The 15,997-nt window shown below is 62.8% G+C and overlaps 1 protein-coding gene across 1 annotated transcript in view; it reads right to left on the bottom strand.

Annotated features, from left to right (window-relative positions):
• Positions 1–8,279, bottom strand: part of ONECUT3 (one cut homeobox 3) — a 30,178-nt gene extending 21,899 nt beyond the window's left edge. The window contains exon 1 of the mRNA XM_015122382.3: positions 6,937–8,279. Within this exon, the coding sequence (XP_014977868.2) occupies positions 6,937–8,122 (1,186 nt within the window). The 5' untranslated portion in view covers positions 8,123–8,279. The remainder of the gene's footprint in view (positions 1–6,936) is intronic.
• Positions 8,280–15,997: the final 7,718 nt, after the last annotated feature.

Below are 15,997 nucleotides of genomic sequence, written 5' to 3'. Positions count from 1 at the left end.
GGGCTGCCCAAGGTCAGGTGGGTCTCCCTGGCTCCTGGCCCAGCCCCTCCCCTCCCCCACCAGTGCTTCCCTCCCTATTGATCAGGGCCCATATTTAATTAAGAACTTGATTCCAACCAGCACCAGCTCCCCAGGTTAAGTCGGGCTGCCTGCCAGAGACTTACAAAGGCTCAGCCTCCCTCCTAACAGCCGCTCAGGACTTTCCCACCTCCCAGCCTTTGTCCCTGCTGGTCCCACCAGCCAGAAGTCCCCTCCCACATCCACGTGGGAGGCCACAGTCGGATACTGTAGGACACCACAGGAAACCACATTTTTATCTTAGGGCTCTGGGGAGCCACGGGGCAGGGTGCCAACCAGCGGAAAACGAGCTCCAAAGTGGCCATGCAAAGCTCCCTTAGGATGTGGGGGAGATGGCAGCAAGAAGGAGGAGTGGGCTGGGCGCGGTGGTTCACGCCTGTCATCCCAGCACTTGGGGTGGCCGAGGTGGGTGGATCATCTGAGGTCAGGAGTTCAAGACCAGCCTGGCCAACATGGTGAAACCCTGTCTCTGCTAAAAACACAAAAATTAGCTGGGCGTGGTGGCTTATGCCTGTAATCTCAGCTACTTGGTAGGCTGAGGCAAGAGAATCGCTTGAACCTGAGAGGCAGAGGTTGCACCACTGTATTCCAGCCTGGATGACAAGAGCAAAACTCCATCTCAAAAAAAAAAAAAAAAAAAAAAAAAAGGAGGAGTGGAGCTGGGAGGCCATGATGGAGGAGGAGGAGGAGGAGGAGGAGGAGGAGACCACCATAGTGGTTTAGACTAGAGTGGTAATGGTTGCTGGAGAAGCAGCATGCAATGGGAGGGAGATTCAGGGAGAAGAATGAATGGTTCATGATTAGTTCTAGGAGTTCAGGCTAAGAGGACTTCAGGACTTCACAGCCAAATGCCAGCCCCAGCCCCTCACCACTCAAGAGACTCCCCCAGACTCCTCTGTGATGTGGGGGTGAGCGTCCCTGTCTCCCAGGCTACAGAAAGGAATTACTGGGACTGAGGCTGGCGTTGGGAGGGGGAGGTCTTCCGGGACAAGCAGAAGTGGGGATGGTCCTGGGGTCTCCGAGCTGGACTTGATGAAGCTGGGACCTTGCCCTCCCATCCTCTCTGGGAGTCTCCGGTGGTCTCCCAGCAGAGAAGACTCACATGCCCACAACACCATCACACTTGGAGGAGCTGGGGGGCGGGGGGAAGCCCAGCGCAGGCCTCACCGCCCCTAAAGGATGTGGCTCCTGTGAGGTGGGAAGGCGGAGCTCGTCGGTCACCTGGCTCCACCTGAGGATCGGCCAGCAGCTGAGAACGTGGGAAGTGCCACCGCCCTCTGGTCCCTTCTCTGTGGTCCTTGACCTCAATACACCTCCAAGCCTTCATCCCCAAGCGCCACCTTCCTGGAATGCTCCCCAGTATGTGCTGGAGATCAGGGAGCCTGGGCATCCCCAGCCTAGTGTTAGGCCCACCAGACTCAGCGGGGTCAGGGGCGCTGAAACCCCCATGCCCTGGTCCGGTATGGCTCCTCCTGGCGGAAGCTGGCTCCAGATCAGAAGCAGTGTGGGGCTCTGGCAAGCGCCTTTCTCTTCGGCCTCAGCTTGCTGGTCTGTAGGGTGGGTATGGGAAGTGCATCCGGTTTAAAAGGTCATTCCTGGCAGGTAAGCTGAGGAGGAGGCGGAGGGCTGTGGGCACCCAGTGGGACCCCTCCCCATCTCCCTCCCCGCTCTGCGTGAGAGGCAGGAGCCTGATCCCTGATCCTGGCCCAGGTTCCTAGCTAGGGCTGCTCCTCCCCAGGTCCTGAGGTTTTAAGGGAGGGTGCTGGTTTGGGGTGCCAGAGTCACCTGGGCCTCACACACAGCCCCACATGGGTCTGGTTCTCATGGCCCTGGGCACAGTATGGGTCTATTCCCACTCCATACATCCCTGTGGAAACCTACGGTGTCCCCTTCAGACCCCTGAGCCCCTCTGGCACCTCATACCCCCTCTCCTAGGCGTCATTTCATTCTGCCCATTTCTCAGATAAGAAAACTGAGGCTCAAGCCCTTTTGCCAGGGATCAGCCAGGGACAGAGCCCAGGGGAGGCCTGGGTCTCCAAGCTCCCAACCTTGGTTATCTCTACTGTCTAATGGGGCAGGGCATCTTTTTCTGGGGGTGTTGGTAAGAGGCGTGGACTCCTTGCAGTGGAAAGTGGGGTTTTTGCAAAAGGCACAGGGGTCTTTACCTCCCTCCCCTCTTCCCCTTCCTTCCCTCCCTTCCCTCTCCTCCTCCTCCTCCTCTCCCCTCTCATCCCTCCCCTTCATCTAGAGTTTGGGTGGGGGTGTCCAGAGTGCTTGTGGAGGGGTGGACACCTGTCCCTTTGAAGGGGATTCCTGGATTGCCTCTCCCATTTCAACCACAGCCCTTGACAGTGGCAGCGGGTAGCAGGGAGAAGTGGGGGAGGGAGGGCCTGCATGAGCCCTGGTGGGGAAGAGGTTCTGCCTCTTTTTCCTTTCCATGTCCATCCCCTTAGGTGCCCAGTCCCTGGCATCCCCCCTGCTCACCCACCACCAAGCAGAGGTGCCCAGTTCCTGCACCAGGTGTCCTCAGCATACAACTCCATACACAGCTCTGGTTTTTGTCCCTAGGACAATTTGTCCTGCTTAAGGGCAAAGCATCCCATCCACCTGCGGGGAGGGGTGGGGGTCCTCCCTGCCTCAGTTTCCTCCACGCTGGGCTCCACCATCCCTCAGGGATTCTGGGCTCCTGCCTCCCCATGGTGCCCAAGGAGGAGATGAGGCCCTTCTTTCAACCACCTCCATCAAACTTTGTATTATCTATATACATATTTTTTTTCTGATCAGTTACAAAAAATACTTTTCCTCTGGAGTTGCAATTTAAACAATATTTGAAGACGGCCGAAGCTATCGACCCAGCGACGGTGATGAATTAGAGACGGTAATTCGAATTCATCGACCGCCCCCACCCCCGCCGAGGAGCCCGCCCGCCCCTCCCCCAGCCCCTCTCCCATAATTACTGTTGGAGACGGCGCCAGGGGAGGGCTTCGACCAGGAGGCAGCTCCGAAGTGAGGGACTTGGAGGACCTTGGGGTGGGGGTGGGGTGAGGCTCCCAGCCCCATGGGAATGGACTTGGGGGCTGCAGGACTCCTAGACGACAGGGGTCCAGAATCTGACAGTGTCAGACCCAGAATTCGGCCCATCACACGCACATTTTACAGATGGGTAAACTGAGGCACGCAGAACAGGCAGTGGTGCCGGGACTCCGAGGTCTGCGATGGGATTTCTTGCGTGCTTTAGTGAAACAAAAAAACCATCCATTCCCCTCTCCCCAGTCCTACCCCATGGGGAAGGAGGAGGGGCTGTGGGAGCTCGGAGCACAGAGGCAGCCTCCAGCACCCAGAGTTTCTCTCCCCTCTCTGTCTCTCTCTCTCTCTTTTTTTTTTTTTTGGTCTCTCTGCCTCTCTTTTCGTCTCTCCTTCACCTCTGTTCCTTTCTGAGCTTCTTTTTCTCTCCTCCCCGTCTGTTTGTCCCGCTCCCGGTCTCTCCCTCCCCACTCTCTGGTTTTGTCTCTCGACTCCTCCCTCTCTCTCCATCTCCCCTTCTCTCCCTCCCTCTCCGTCTGCACCTGCTGGTCTTTCTCCCTCACTGTACCCGTCTCCCTCCTGGCCCCGGCGCCCGGCGGGACACTCGGTACCTGCGGAAACGCGTGGCCGGCCCGAGCTGGGTAAGCGCGATGGGAGACCCGGGGCGCAAAGTTCTTGGAGGAGGCCTGGGGAGGCCCGGGGAGGCCCGCGGTGTTCGCGGAGCGGGGGATGGGGATGCGAGAGGAGAAAGGGCGGCGAGTTCTCTGCTGCGGGGTTGAAATGATGCAGAGGGGCAGAGTTCCCTTTCGAGCACCAGGGTTGGGGCGTCGCCGTGTTAGGTGGAGATGGGGACGCACCCGGCCATCTACCCCTAACTGCCGCGATTTGCCGCCACTTAACCGCTTTTCATTTGCGCAGCGACCGGAACTAAAGGCCTCCGCCTGAGCCTAATGACCCCGCGGCCCTCGCCCCCGCCACCTCTTACGTCCCAGGCGGAGTCCGGTGGTGTAGATGCGGCCCGCAGCGCACCTGAGACGCGACAGGTGCGCAGGGTTGACGGCGTGAACTCCGCGACCGCAGGTCTTTGCGGGGCCGCGCGGACGGCATGGGCAGCGGACCCGGCAGAGGGGAGGCGGGCAGGGTGGTCCGGATTTATCATCCTCAACACCTCAGCGCCCTGCGGGAGGCTCCGAGATGCCAGGCGCTGCGCTCACCCCTCCGGTTCCCCCACGCACCCCTGAGGCGGCGACTGTTCTAACTCTCCCTCCGTCGACGGGAAACCCAGACTCCCACAGCTGAGACTGTTTGTCATTGTCACAAGTCAGGAAGGCGAGGCACAAACGCAGCCTGTTTCCCCATCTGCAACTCTGCCCGTGACAGGAAGGGGACGGCGGAGGCCTGGATGGCGCTGCGGCCGGCAGAAGCGAACACAGACCTGGGTGCAGGGTCGGGTGCAGGCGAAACAGGCGATGTCCATCAGGGCGAGTGCTCGGTGCTGCTGACCCGGCTGCGGGGAGCCCACCCCCATGGGACTTCTTGCCCGCGGTTTGCCCCTCTGTGACGCTCTGGCTGATGTTTTCTGTGGCCCCCAAATCTGCAACTGCAGTACTGCTACTGGGTCATGTTAGTTACATAACGTGGTAGTGGGAAAAATGGAGAGTGGTGTGGGCTCCTGTTCCACCCACGGTGGACACAACGTCCCCCAAATACGTGCTGGAGAGGAGGCAGCAGGCGGTGAGTATCGAGATACGGAAGCCGTCCCTGCCTTACTGGTGTGATGGCAACCACTTGGTGTTTAAACGTCAGAGCTAGGCCCGGTGGGGTGGCTCAAGGCCTGTGTAATCCTAGCACTTTGGGAGGCAGAGGCGGGCAGATCACCTGAGGTCAGGAGTTCGAGACCAGCCTGGCCAACATGGTGAAACCCCGTCTCTAATAAAATTACAAAATAATAATAATGATAAATAGCCAGGCGTGGTGGTGGGCGTCTGTAATCCCAGCTATTCAGGAGGCTGAGGTGGGAGAATTGCTTGAACCTGGGAGGCAAAGGTTGCAGTGAGCTGAGATCGCACCACTACACTACAGCCTGGGCGACAAGAGTGAAACTGCATCTCAATAAATGAATAAATAAATGGTCAGAGCTGTCAGAGGTGTGCCCTCTGCCACCTGAAGCCTCGCACTGCACCTTGAGGGCCGTGACTGTGTGCGGATGTGACTGCCTGTCGGTGGTGAGCACACAGGTGCCACTGTATGTGTCATGGGGAGGGGAGCGGGACAGACTGAAACCGTCCAGGTTCACGCGACCTCCCTGGGCATAAGGTTACCCTGCCACATGCGAAAGACTATTTATTTTCCTGTGCCCCAAAGCAGAAAAATCTAAGAATCCCATAAGAGGTTCCAGCTAGCCACCTTGCTTGCTCTGCAGAAGGGCAAAACTGAGGCTGGCCTGTTGGTCCAGGTTCCCAGGGGGTTGTCTGGTCCTCCTGGGGCGGAGGGAGGGAATGGCTTGCTAGGGAGGAACAGGACAGGACCCCCGCTGTACTCTTTCCCCAGCCCCCCTGCCTGGACGGGCTGCCTGGGGGCACAGACGCAAACTCCCTCTGCCTCTTTGCTAGTGGGGCGCCTCCCAGAACCCCCGCCTTTCTCGCCCTTGTGCTCAGAGAAGCGATCGATCAGGCGCCAGCCGCCGCGGCTATTGTCCCTGTGGCCCGGGTGGGCAGCCCCTTCCCCAGCACCACCAGGGGAAGAAACCCCTACCTAGGCCAGGGGCTCTCCTGCACCCCTATATCCCCATCTAGGAAATGGGGGCCCGGCCGGGCTGCCTGTCAGAGGGCAGGTGTGGACTTAGCTGCTGTCAGCTGGGAGGGAGGAGGGAGGAGGGTCCCCAGGGGGCCGGTGGCTGAGTATGAGACAGAGACAGAGGCGGAGAGACAGGGAGAAGAGAGAATGAGCAGGAACAAGAGCAAAACGGAGAGCAAGAGAAAAACAGAGATACCAGTGTGTTCCGACCGAGAGAGGAGAGAAGTGGACATGAGAGACACAAAACCCCAAAGCCAGGCGGGCAGGGGTGCGCGCACCCGAGCCACCACCAAACTGCGCGGGGCGGGCGCCGGCTCGGGGTGTGAAGGCCTCCAGGCGGCGAGGGCCGAGGGTCCCCCGGGCCGCCCCTCCCCCGCCATTCTCGGGTGACCTTTGCCAGCGGCCGGAGGGGAGAGGGAGGGGGTATCGATCGCAGGGCCGAACTACAAAGAAGCGCGCGCTGGGGCAGGGGGGGATGAGCGCGGGCTCGGCCTCTGCTGCTGAGCTGCGGGCGCCCGCTGCACGGTCTCGGAGCTCTGTGGCCCGGGGCTGGGGCCTCAGTACCCCTCTCCACCCATTCTGGAGGAGGGGAGTGGCACCTTAGCGGACGGCAGCTCGTTCGGGGACACAGCTCCCCCCAACAGGCGCGCGCGCACACACACACACACACACACACACACACACACACACACACACACGCACACACACAATGAGCTTTCCTGAAGGCTGCTTGGGGAGAGGCTCGGAGCCTCCCAGCAGTCTAACAAGGATTAGAGAACCCCTACGCGCTCCCGAAAGGGCAGGAGCAGCGACCAGGGTGTGGGGAGGCGGCACAATCCCTTTCTCCCTTCTGGTAACCGTACAAACGGGTAGCGGCGCGGATCGCAGTCTAGTTTCCTGAGAGGGAGTCCCGGGCTGCCGGGGCGCACGGGTGGGGCTTGGGGAGCTGGACCCGGACATCAGGCCGCCGCCCCGCTAGGTGCTCGGGAGTCCACAGCCGGCTCCCCCAGGGTCCGGTCGTGCGCGCCACGCTCCTACCTGCCAAGCGCAGCGCCGACATGCGCTGGAACTCTGGCTCCTGCAGCCACTTCCACATCCTGCGGAAGGTCTCGCGGCCGGATTTGAGCTTGCTCCACGGCTTGGGGTTGCGCAGCAGGTCAGAGAGCGTGCCCTGCGAGCGACACAGGATCCGCTGCGCGAAGATTGCCTGCGGGATGCTGTAGCGCTTCAGCTCCGCCGTGATGCGCTGCGCCACCTCCTTGGTGTTGATTTCCTCGGCCGCCGCGCCCGCGCTGGGGCCGCCGCCACCCCCGCCGGGGCCGCCGCCTCCCCCGTGCGGCCCGTGCGCCCCGGCCGCCGCCAGCCCGCCCAGCGGCGCCAGCAGCCCCGCGGCGCTCCCGCTGCCCGCTCCGCCGCTGCCTGTGCCACCGCCGCCTCCGGGCAGCCCGCGGGCCAGTGCGTCCTCGGCGCGTCCCAGCAGCGCGGCGTGAGGCTCGAAGGCGGCGGGCGGCAGCAGCTTGTCCCCGGCCAGGTGGCCTGGCGCGCCGTATGCGGCCAGCGGCGGAGGCGGAGGCGGCGGCGGGGGCTGCGGGGCGCCGTGCAGCGCGGGAGGCAGTGCGTTGGGCAGCGGCGACAGCGGCGACCCCATGGTGGGCAGCTCCTTGCCGTAGGGTCCGTAGAGGTGGCCCACGGAGGCGAGGGCCGCCCGTTCGTCGCGCATGAGGGTGAAGCTGCCGCTCACGCTGGCAGCCAGACGCTGCGGCGGGGGTGGCGGGGGCGGCGCGGCCGCCGGGTGCGGGTGCGCGTGGGGATGGCCGCCGTGCGCCCCGGCCACGGCCGCCGCGTGCTGGTGGAACTTGTCGGCTACGGCGGCGAGCGGCGGCAGGTGCTGCAGGGGCGTGAGCGTCGTGTAGGTGCCGCCCAGGCCCGGAGCCTCGCAGGCCATGCCCATTGCCGGGTGCAGCGGGCCCGCCAGTTCCCCGCGGAAGTCCGCGCCGCCGCCCGCGCTGCCCGCGCCGCCCGCGCCCCCGGCACCCCCACCGCCGCCGCCGCCGCCGCCGTCCAGCAGGCTCGCCATGCCGGCCACCAGGCCCGGGCGCCCGGGCGCCACCAGGCCGCGGTGCTGCGCCGCCGCCGAGCGCGCGTGGCCCGGGCTCAGCAGCTCGCCCGCCTGCGCGTGGGCCACGCTGTGCAGGCCCCCCAGGCTCTCCAGGCTCAGCTCCATGCTCGGCTGCCCTCCCGCCGCGCGCGCTCCTCAGCGCCGGCCCCTCGTGCTCAAGGCTGCTGCATGACTCCCGCCCGCTCCCCCGTGGCTGCGCGCGAGGTTGCCCGGCTGCGCGGCGCACGGCCCGGCCCGGCTGCGAGCGCGGCCACCAGGATGTGGCAGGGGAGCGGCCGCCGGCTCCCGGGCCCGGGTCTGACGTCAGCGCCCCCGCCCACCGGCTCCCGCCGCCGCTGCCTCCCGCAGCCTCGCTCTCCGCCCTCTCCGGCCCCCTCGAGCACCAGACAGGCAGAAGTCGGCCAGACTTGGGGCTTCGGCGTCCCTGGCCACTGCACCCGCCCGCGCCCCCCGGGGCAGGCCGTACCTGGGGGACAGCGGGCGGGGGTCCGAGGACAGACTCTGCCCTGGTGGGACTGTGAACCTCGACCCTGAGTCTCCGATTTCGCGTCTCTGCGTGATTCTCTCCAGAGTCCCAAATGTGTCTTTCCTGCCTGGCGCCCCCAAGTCCATCTCCAGGCAGTTTCTGGGAGTGTGGCTGGGACGGTCGCCTGTGATGCACTTGTCCCCTCTTCCCTACAGACCCCCAGGAGCTAGATCCCCGCTGCAAGCTCAGCTCCCCGCGACTCCCGCTCACACCTACGGAGTCACAGCCCCCTTCCCATGACCTCTTTGTGGGGGAGAAGGGAGGTCCTCAGGCTAGATCAGGGCCTCCGTGCGCCCCAGGGGTCAGCACCTGCCCATGTGTGGGCACCTGGGCCTCCGTTTCCCCAACTGTACAGGGTTCAGTTTCCCCAGCCTCAGGGTTGCCAAAGGCCCCTTCTAATTGCAGGGCCTTTTTACAGTGCTGCCGCCGGAGCTCCTGTCACCCTCCAGCCCACGGAGGCTGACTCTGGATCCCCTGTCTTCTGAGACGTCCCTGGTGCAAACTCCTCTCTGTCCCTGGGGCTTCTCCTCAGTGTGGGGGGAGGCAGGGGTCTCCTTTTTCTCACCACCTGGAGATGGCCAGATGAGGCCCAGGGGCCCCTGGGAACTGGGATAGATGGCGGGAGGGCTCCTATAATCAGAGAGACCCCCAGGGGACTAGATCTCTCCAGTGGGGTAAGGTCAGGGCTGGGGGTCTGGAGGGGCCAGACCAGAACCTAGAGGATGCCCTGTCTTGTGGGTGCAGAGTCCAAAAACCAGCCTCAACCCCTTCCTGCTTCCCCAGTGCCTCTGCCCCGCCCACTCCCCCCAACCCTTGTGCACTTGCTAGAGGATGAAAGGGATGGGTCAGGCATTCGGTTTGCAGGAGCCCCTAGTTACCCCCTTGTCAGTGGGTTGCATCAGGACTCAAAGCTGAAGGAAGAGGGGAGGACACAGTCAGGCCGTCACTTCCCCTTTGGTACAAACCTTTTGAGCAAGCCGCAACCCCAGCTTTGCACCTGCATCCAGATTCCCTGGCCCCTGTAGACGTGGCTACACATTGGAGATGCGATTTTCTGAAGCAAGACTAGGTTTGGCTCTGGAACAGGGTCCTTTCGGTGCCTCAGTTTCCCCTTCTCTGGTGTGGGAGGGGCTGCCCTCCAGCCTGCCCAGCTGGGGCTGGAGGCGGCTCTATGCTGACCACAACAGCCAGAGAGAGAGGGGGCCTGAATGATCTGGGCCCCCAGCCTGGAGTGGCCTGATCCAAGTCCTGGGGAGGGATGGGTTGAAGAGGACCCCTGTTAGTACTCGCTGCTTAGGGCTCAGCATTTAGTAAGTGCCTGCTGTTTACCCAGCATACTCTCCTCACTCAGCCCCAGAAAGGAGGAAGTCAAATCATAATTTTTCTGGGTGTCCCTGGCCCAAGGTGGGGAGTAGTGGCCCTAGAGCTCCCCGCTTCATTCCTACATCAGCCCAAGTGCTAACCACCGCCCCCTGAAGTGTCGGTCCCTAAACTTTCCAGTTCCAGGGTTCAGGTATAATTTCTGGAGTTTACGTAATTACACCCATCTTCCAGGTGGGAAGAGAGGGGCAGGTCCGAACAGTTGCGTACCCCACTCCCTGTGCAGATGCTGAATCTGGGGGGAGGAAAGTGGCCGCACAGAGCCCCAGCCTGAGCTCCTCAATCTCACCCTCCAACAATCACAGATAATTAAAAATAATCGTGAGATCTAAAAATCAATCAGCCGCCATAAAACGCTAGCATCCCAGGCTCAAGGAAGGGCAGACCAGGTGGGGGCTGGGGGTCTCTATGGGTGGGAGGATACCAAGGTGGATGGAAGTTCCCCCAAATCCCAACGTGGGGGAGCTCCTAAGGAGCTGGGATTATGCCGGCTTTCTTTTTAATATATTTTCTACAGCTTGATTATCGTGTTCATTTTAATAGCAGGAGTGTGTGGCTTTTCTAGCAGGGAAAGCATCCATTTTGAAAGAGAAGAGGAGGGTCAGGGACTCTGAGAGGAAGGGGGCCTCTCGCCTCTGCTGCCTCAGGACACCCTAAGGTGGCCACAGACCCGTTTCAAAGCTCCCTAGACTTGGAAGGGGGAGCCCAGCCTGGTGGACCTAACCCTGTCCAGATCTACGAAGCCCCTCACCCCTCTCTTAGGCTGATAGAGACTTGGACTCCCCCAGGGATGGGGATCTCACTCCTTGTAGGGGCTGTGGTCCCGCTGGGAGATTGAACAGAAATTTGCTGGCCCCAAGAGAGGGAGTGTGGTCCCCTGGAGCCCCCAGCCTGTTTCTTCCCATCAGCAGTGGCCTTTTAGTAATTAGTAAAATAGAATTGAGCCAGACTCGGGGCAGGCCGGCTGCCCAGGCCCAGATCGATCCTGGGTCATTAGGCAAATTGTGGGCAGGGAGAGGGGTGGGCTGGATGGGACAAGAAGTCCCTCTTCCCTGCCCCACAGGGACCTCAGCCACCTCGAGGAAGCTCTCTGGCCTCAGTATCCCCTCCAGGAAAATTAAAGTTTGACTCCCAGAGCCTGAGTCTGTGCCTGGGAGTGGGGGAGGGGGACCTCAGCAGGTGCTGGGCTGCCCCAGACCAACGCCCACCCTCTCTGTGCCTGGCCTGCCTCTGGGAGGAGTCAAAAAGGGCAGCCTCTGGTCCCGCCAGTCAGGGCTTGGAGAGTCCCGCGGGTGGAGGGGAGGATTGGGGGGCTCCACCCACGCCCCAGGGGCGCGTGCTCTCCATGGCTTCAACCTCCCTAAACCGACCCCCTAAGCTTGAACCCCCTCTTTAATCCTCCACCCCTCCCCCACTTTTGGACACACCACCTTCCCGGTTGTGATTGACTCTCCCATTGCAGCTAAAAATATCAAAGGCAGAGTTAGATACCTCAAATTTTCCTTTACTGGGGCTCCTGGGGCTCCCCCAGAACCCTCCACGGTGCGCCCCCAACTGACTTTCTGATTCGATTTGTCTGCCACCGAAATGAAAGCGTCAGGGCTCTGCGCACCCCTCCCTGCTTTTATTAAAGCGAGGTTTTACTAAATGATGGCAATGAATGCCCGCCCCACCCAAGCCCAGCCCCAGCCCTAGATCCGCCCTTCTCCCACTCCCGGCCCCCGAAACCTGCGGGCGCCCCAAATCCCGGCCTCCGGCGCCTAGTGTGTGGCAGGAGTTCTCCCTCTGGACTCCAGCCGCCTTCGTTCGGGCGGGGTCCGGGGATTTTATTTAGATTTGGGGGGAGACTCTGGGCTTTTTCGGCCTGGCTGGGGTCCCGGCAGGGCTGAGCGCGCAGCTCCCGAAGGTTCCACGTTGGCCGTGGGGACGTCCTGAGCTCCCCACCCTGGGCGCGACTTTGGGGTTTCGCCCCTGGCGGGCCCGACGTCCCGGATTTCCTGCCCCCAGTTGCGGGGCGCCCGGGCAGCTCTGGCCCGCGGGTGGACGCTCCCGCGGGCTCTTCGGCGACAGCTGTGCCCGATCGATCCCCGCGCCCGCCCGGGCTCCGTTGCCCCCGCCGCGGCAAGAGGCTCCATCGAATCCTCATCGCTCTCGGGCCGCGCCGCCCGCCTCGCGCTCGGCAAACACTGCGCTTGTTTGCGCCGGGGCACCCGGGCTGGGCGGCCGCGTTTGGCCGGGGAGCGGAGGGGGTGGTCTCTGGGGCCCCGTGTCCTCGTCCTCTCCCTCAGCAGCTTGGCCTCTGTCGTCCCGGAGTTCTGGGACACAATTAGAGGAGGGAATTCCATGCCCCCTTCTTGGGGCTCTGGCGGGCAGGCGCGGGAGACGCCGGGCGCAGGACTTCGGCCGCATCGCCCGGGCCGCGCCTCAGTTTCCCCATCTAGAAAGTAACACCCTGGGGCGGGGGCATCCGAGGGCGCCCGAGGGGAGGGGAAGGGTCCGGGCTTAGGCGGGAGATCTGGCTGCTCTCCTCTCGCGGCCTCCGCCTGCTTTGCTTCCTCTGCGCCCGGCCGGACCGGTGCAGGTCACAGAGCCGGGCTGGGGGCTGAGGTGCAGCGGGAGGGGTCTGGGGACAGGAACGCGGCCCCCCTCACAGGCCTGGACCCCTCCTCACTGGGCTCCGTTGGAATCGTCTCCCCGCAGCGTGCGCTCAGGAGAAAACCAGTTCGTTTGCTGCAGTTTGGGAAAATGGGGCTTGGCGGCGAGGGGCGCGGGCTGCAGTCCCCGGGAGGGTGCGCGGGAGGGGAACGGCCTGGATCAGGGGTTGGGGGCCTGGAGAACGCCCCCCTCCCGGGCTAGGCTGACAGCCTGGGGCCTGGGCGCTGCAGGCTCGGACTTCCCCGACGCAACGAAACCCGCGTTGGGCGCCGCTCTCCGAAGGGGCCCAATCTTCGGCCCCGCGGCGGGGTTCGCGGCCACCGCAACTGAGCGGGATCCCGGAGCTGAGTTAAACCACCTGAGCGCCCTCCCTACCCTGCCGGAAGACAGGCTCCTTTGACCATTAAACATGTAAATATCTAGATTTAATTCTCTTCATACTCCTCCGGGATGGAGGCAACCCGCGGATCCTGGCGCGGGGCTCGGCTGCCCGCGGTGGGCTGGTTTGCGGAGGCCCCGGGCTAGGCGACCCGAGCAAGGCTGCAGAGGGGCAAACCTCGGAGCGTCTCCAGGGCCGCCGGCTCTGCGGGACCCGAGCTCGCCGGCTTGGACACCTGGGAGTGTCCACTCTGCACCCTGAAAGCCGAGACGAGACGACAGGCGGGTGGGGGGAGGACAGGCCTGGGGGCTCCCACTTTGCAGACGCAGAGACAGAGGCCCTGGTCCGGAGTGAGGACCCCGCCCTGGGATGGTCCGAGGGGCGTCCCTAGGTGGGTTGGGCTGGGCGCATCTGGCTCTGAGCCTCACCTGGGCCTGGCCTGTTCCGGGCAGGGATGGCGCCTCCATTAAGGCGCCGTTTATCAGGACACGCCCGGGCCCTTTCTGCTGGGTCAGGAAGTGGGGAGGGCAGGGCATCCCCTCCCCGCGAGACCGACCAACACCCACGTCCTTGCCTCTTTCTTTGGGTCTGTCTCGCCTCCTGGACCTCTGGGTGGGGAGGGGGTGTTGGACTGGGGAAGGGGGAAAGGGGAAGGAATTTGCAACTCCCTAGGCAGAATCTGCAGACCGGGGATGCGGGTGGGAAACCAGGTCATTCCCTGGATTTCACTTCTCAGGTCACTCCTGCTCCCCTGCCCCCATCACCCTAGAGCTGCTGCCTCCGCCCCTGTCCCTTCCTCTGGGGCTCCCATAGTTAGGGAGGGGAAAAGTCATCCCCATCCCACTGAGATCAGGACTGGGGAGGCGGCAGTCCTTCCTTCCTGGAGGAGGAGCCCTGAGGTTGGGTTTTGAAGGATGTCTAGGAGTCCAAGTCAGGTAGGCCAATGGAAGGATGAAAAGACTCCGAGTAATCTGAGGAAGAGGCCGTGGGGCTGGGGAGGCGTCTGGCATTAGCCTAGTTTCCAGGCCCTCACAGGACTTCCTTAGGGAATGTTTGTTGAATGAGTCAATGAGATAAAACTGAATCAAGCTGGAGTGTGTGTGTGTGGGGCGGGATGTGTTCAATGCCAGGCTCAGGGGGGGCTTGGGCCTTCTCTCCCTGGCTGTGAGGCCAAGCAGGGAGGGTCCCAGGTGGCCCTTAGAATAATCCCCCTGCCCCGCAGGTTAGTATGCACCCGGGGAGGCCATCACAGGCGTGGTGGGGTAGAATGACTCAGCCCTCTCCGTGCTGTGGGGCGTGTGTGTGGTGAGGGTGGCTGGGGCAGCTTTTGTCCCTGGGCCAGCAGGTGAGGCACCTTGTGCTAGAAGCTTGTTTCTCCCTTTGTTCAATCAGCAGCCTCCTTCCGGGCTCGCCAGGGGTGGGGGTGGCGTCCCCAATTCCTTGGGGGAGGGGTGCATCCTGCAGGTCCCCGCTCTATCGCCCGCCCCATCCCCACTGTATCTGCAGGGAGCTGGGGGTGGGGGTACTTTGAGGAAGCAACTCTAATTATTCCCATTTTTCAGATAAGGAAACTGAGGCACAGGGAGGTCCTGAGATGTGCCTTAGGCCCCCAGTCGGTGAGCTGACCTCAAGCCCGAGGGACTGGGCGGCCTAGAGCTGAGTCCCAGTGTGTGCATGCTGTGTGGACACGCAGGGAGTCTCAGCTGAGTTCCTGGGTAGAAACGCGGATCTCAGTTACAGAGAACGTTCCCTGCACCAGGGTCCCCCTCCGACCCAGCGCTTTCAGATGATCCCAGGGAGCACAGAACTCTCCGGACCTGGCAGTTGGGGAGCTCTTCAGCCCGAGCTGGAGGGGTCCCCCGTTGTGGCCCATGAGCAGGGGAAGGGGCCAGCTGCCTCCTGCACTGGCCATCACCTCCCCATCTCCGAGCCCCAGGCCTGGAGCGAGCCAGCGAGAAGAGCCAGCCCTGTGGGGCCCTTGGCAGGGCCTAGAGGGAGTCCCAGAGGAGCCTGTTGGTTGGGAAAGCACTTGTGGGATGTGGGAGCAGAGACGTCTCTCTGGGCCTCAGTTTCTCCCACTGGGAAGGAAAACTTAATGCTCTTGAAGGGTGAGGGCAGGATGGGAGTCTCTGAGGATCCTCCTCTCCCCTCCTCTATCTTCCTCCCTCTTCCTCCTCCTCCTCCTCCCCATCCTTCCCACCCTTCCCACTTCTCCTCTCCCCTCCTCCCCCATCCTTCCCCCTTCTCCTCCCCTTCTTCCTCCTCCTCCCCATTCTTCCCACTCCTCCTACGCCCTCCTCTACTCTCCTTCCCCCTCTTCTCCCCTCCCATTCCTCATCTCCCTCCTGGCTCCTCCCTTTCCTTCCTTCTACTCCCCCTCCTTCCAGCCCTCCCCTCCTCCCTCCCAGCCTCCTCTCCCTCCCCCATCCACTCTTCCCTCTTCCTTCTCCCTGCTCCCCTCTCCTGCTGCCTCCTCCGTTTCTCTTTCCCCCTCCTCCCTTCCCCCTTGGTGCTAACAGCTGTAATTGCTGTTTCTCCCACCTCCCTAACAAGCACGGGACCCTCCGAGCAGCCCGCAGTTCCGCTCAGTAATCGCCTCCATGATAACTCCCCACACCTGGGCTGGGCAGGAGCCGTTGGCTTCGCTCTCTTCCTCCTGCTCGCTTTAAGCAAAACCAAACAAAATGTTTCTGTTATGACTGAACTCCCCCGGCGCCGGGAGGCGAGAAGGTGGCATTTCCCAGGGATGGATTGGAGGGGGAGCCTCCTGCAGCCCCTCATCACCCCACCTCTGCCTGGAGGTGAGAGTTGGGGGGGTTCCGCAGAAAGTGGGAAGCGTCTGCCTCCCGGTGGCCCCAGAAGGAGGGTCCCCTGGGGGCTGCGAGGCCTGGGGGGCAGGGGCTCCCTTGGGGTCACAGCACCGGCTAGAAGAGGAAGGGGTGGGGGAGGGATGGAATCATCCTGTTGACCCCTTGCTTTTACGGATGAGGAAACTGAGGCAGATCCAAGGCTCCTGCCTCCCGGACAGGGCGCCTCTCAT

Source organism: Macaca mulatta, chromosome 19 (assembly GCF_049350105.2).
Source record: "Macaca mulatta isolate MMU2019108-1 chromosome 19, T2T-MMU8v2.0, whole genome shotgun sequence".
Taxonomy (NCBI): domain Eukaryota; kingdom Metazoa; phylum Chordata; class Mammalia; order Primates; family Cercopithecidae; genus Macaca; species Macaca mulatta.
The sequence above is the reverse complement of the archived record's forward strand: the minus strand, read 5'-3'. Positions and strand labels throughout refer to the sequence as shown.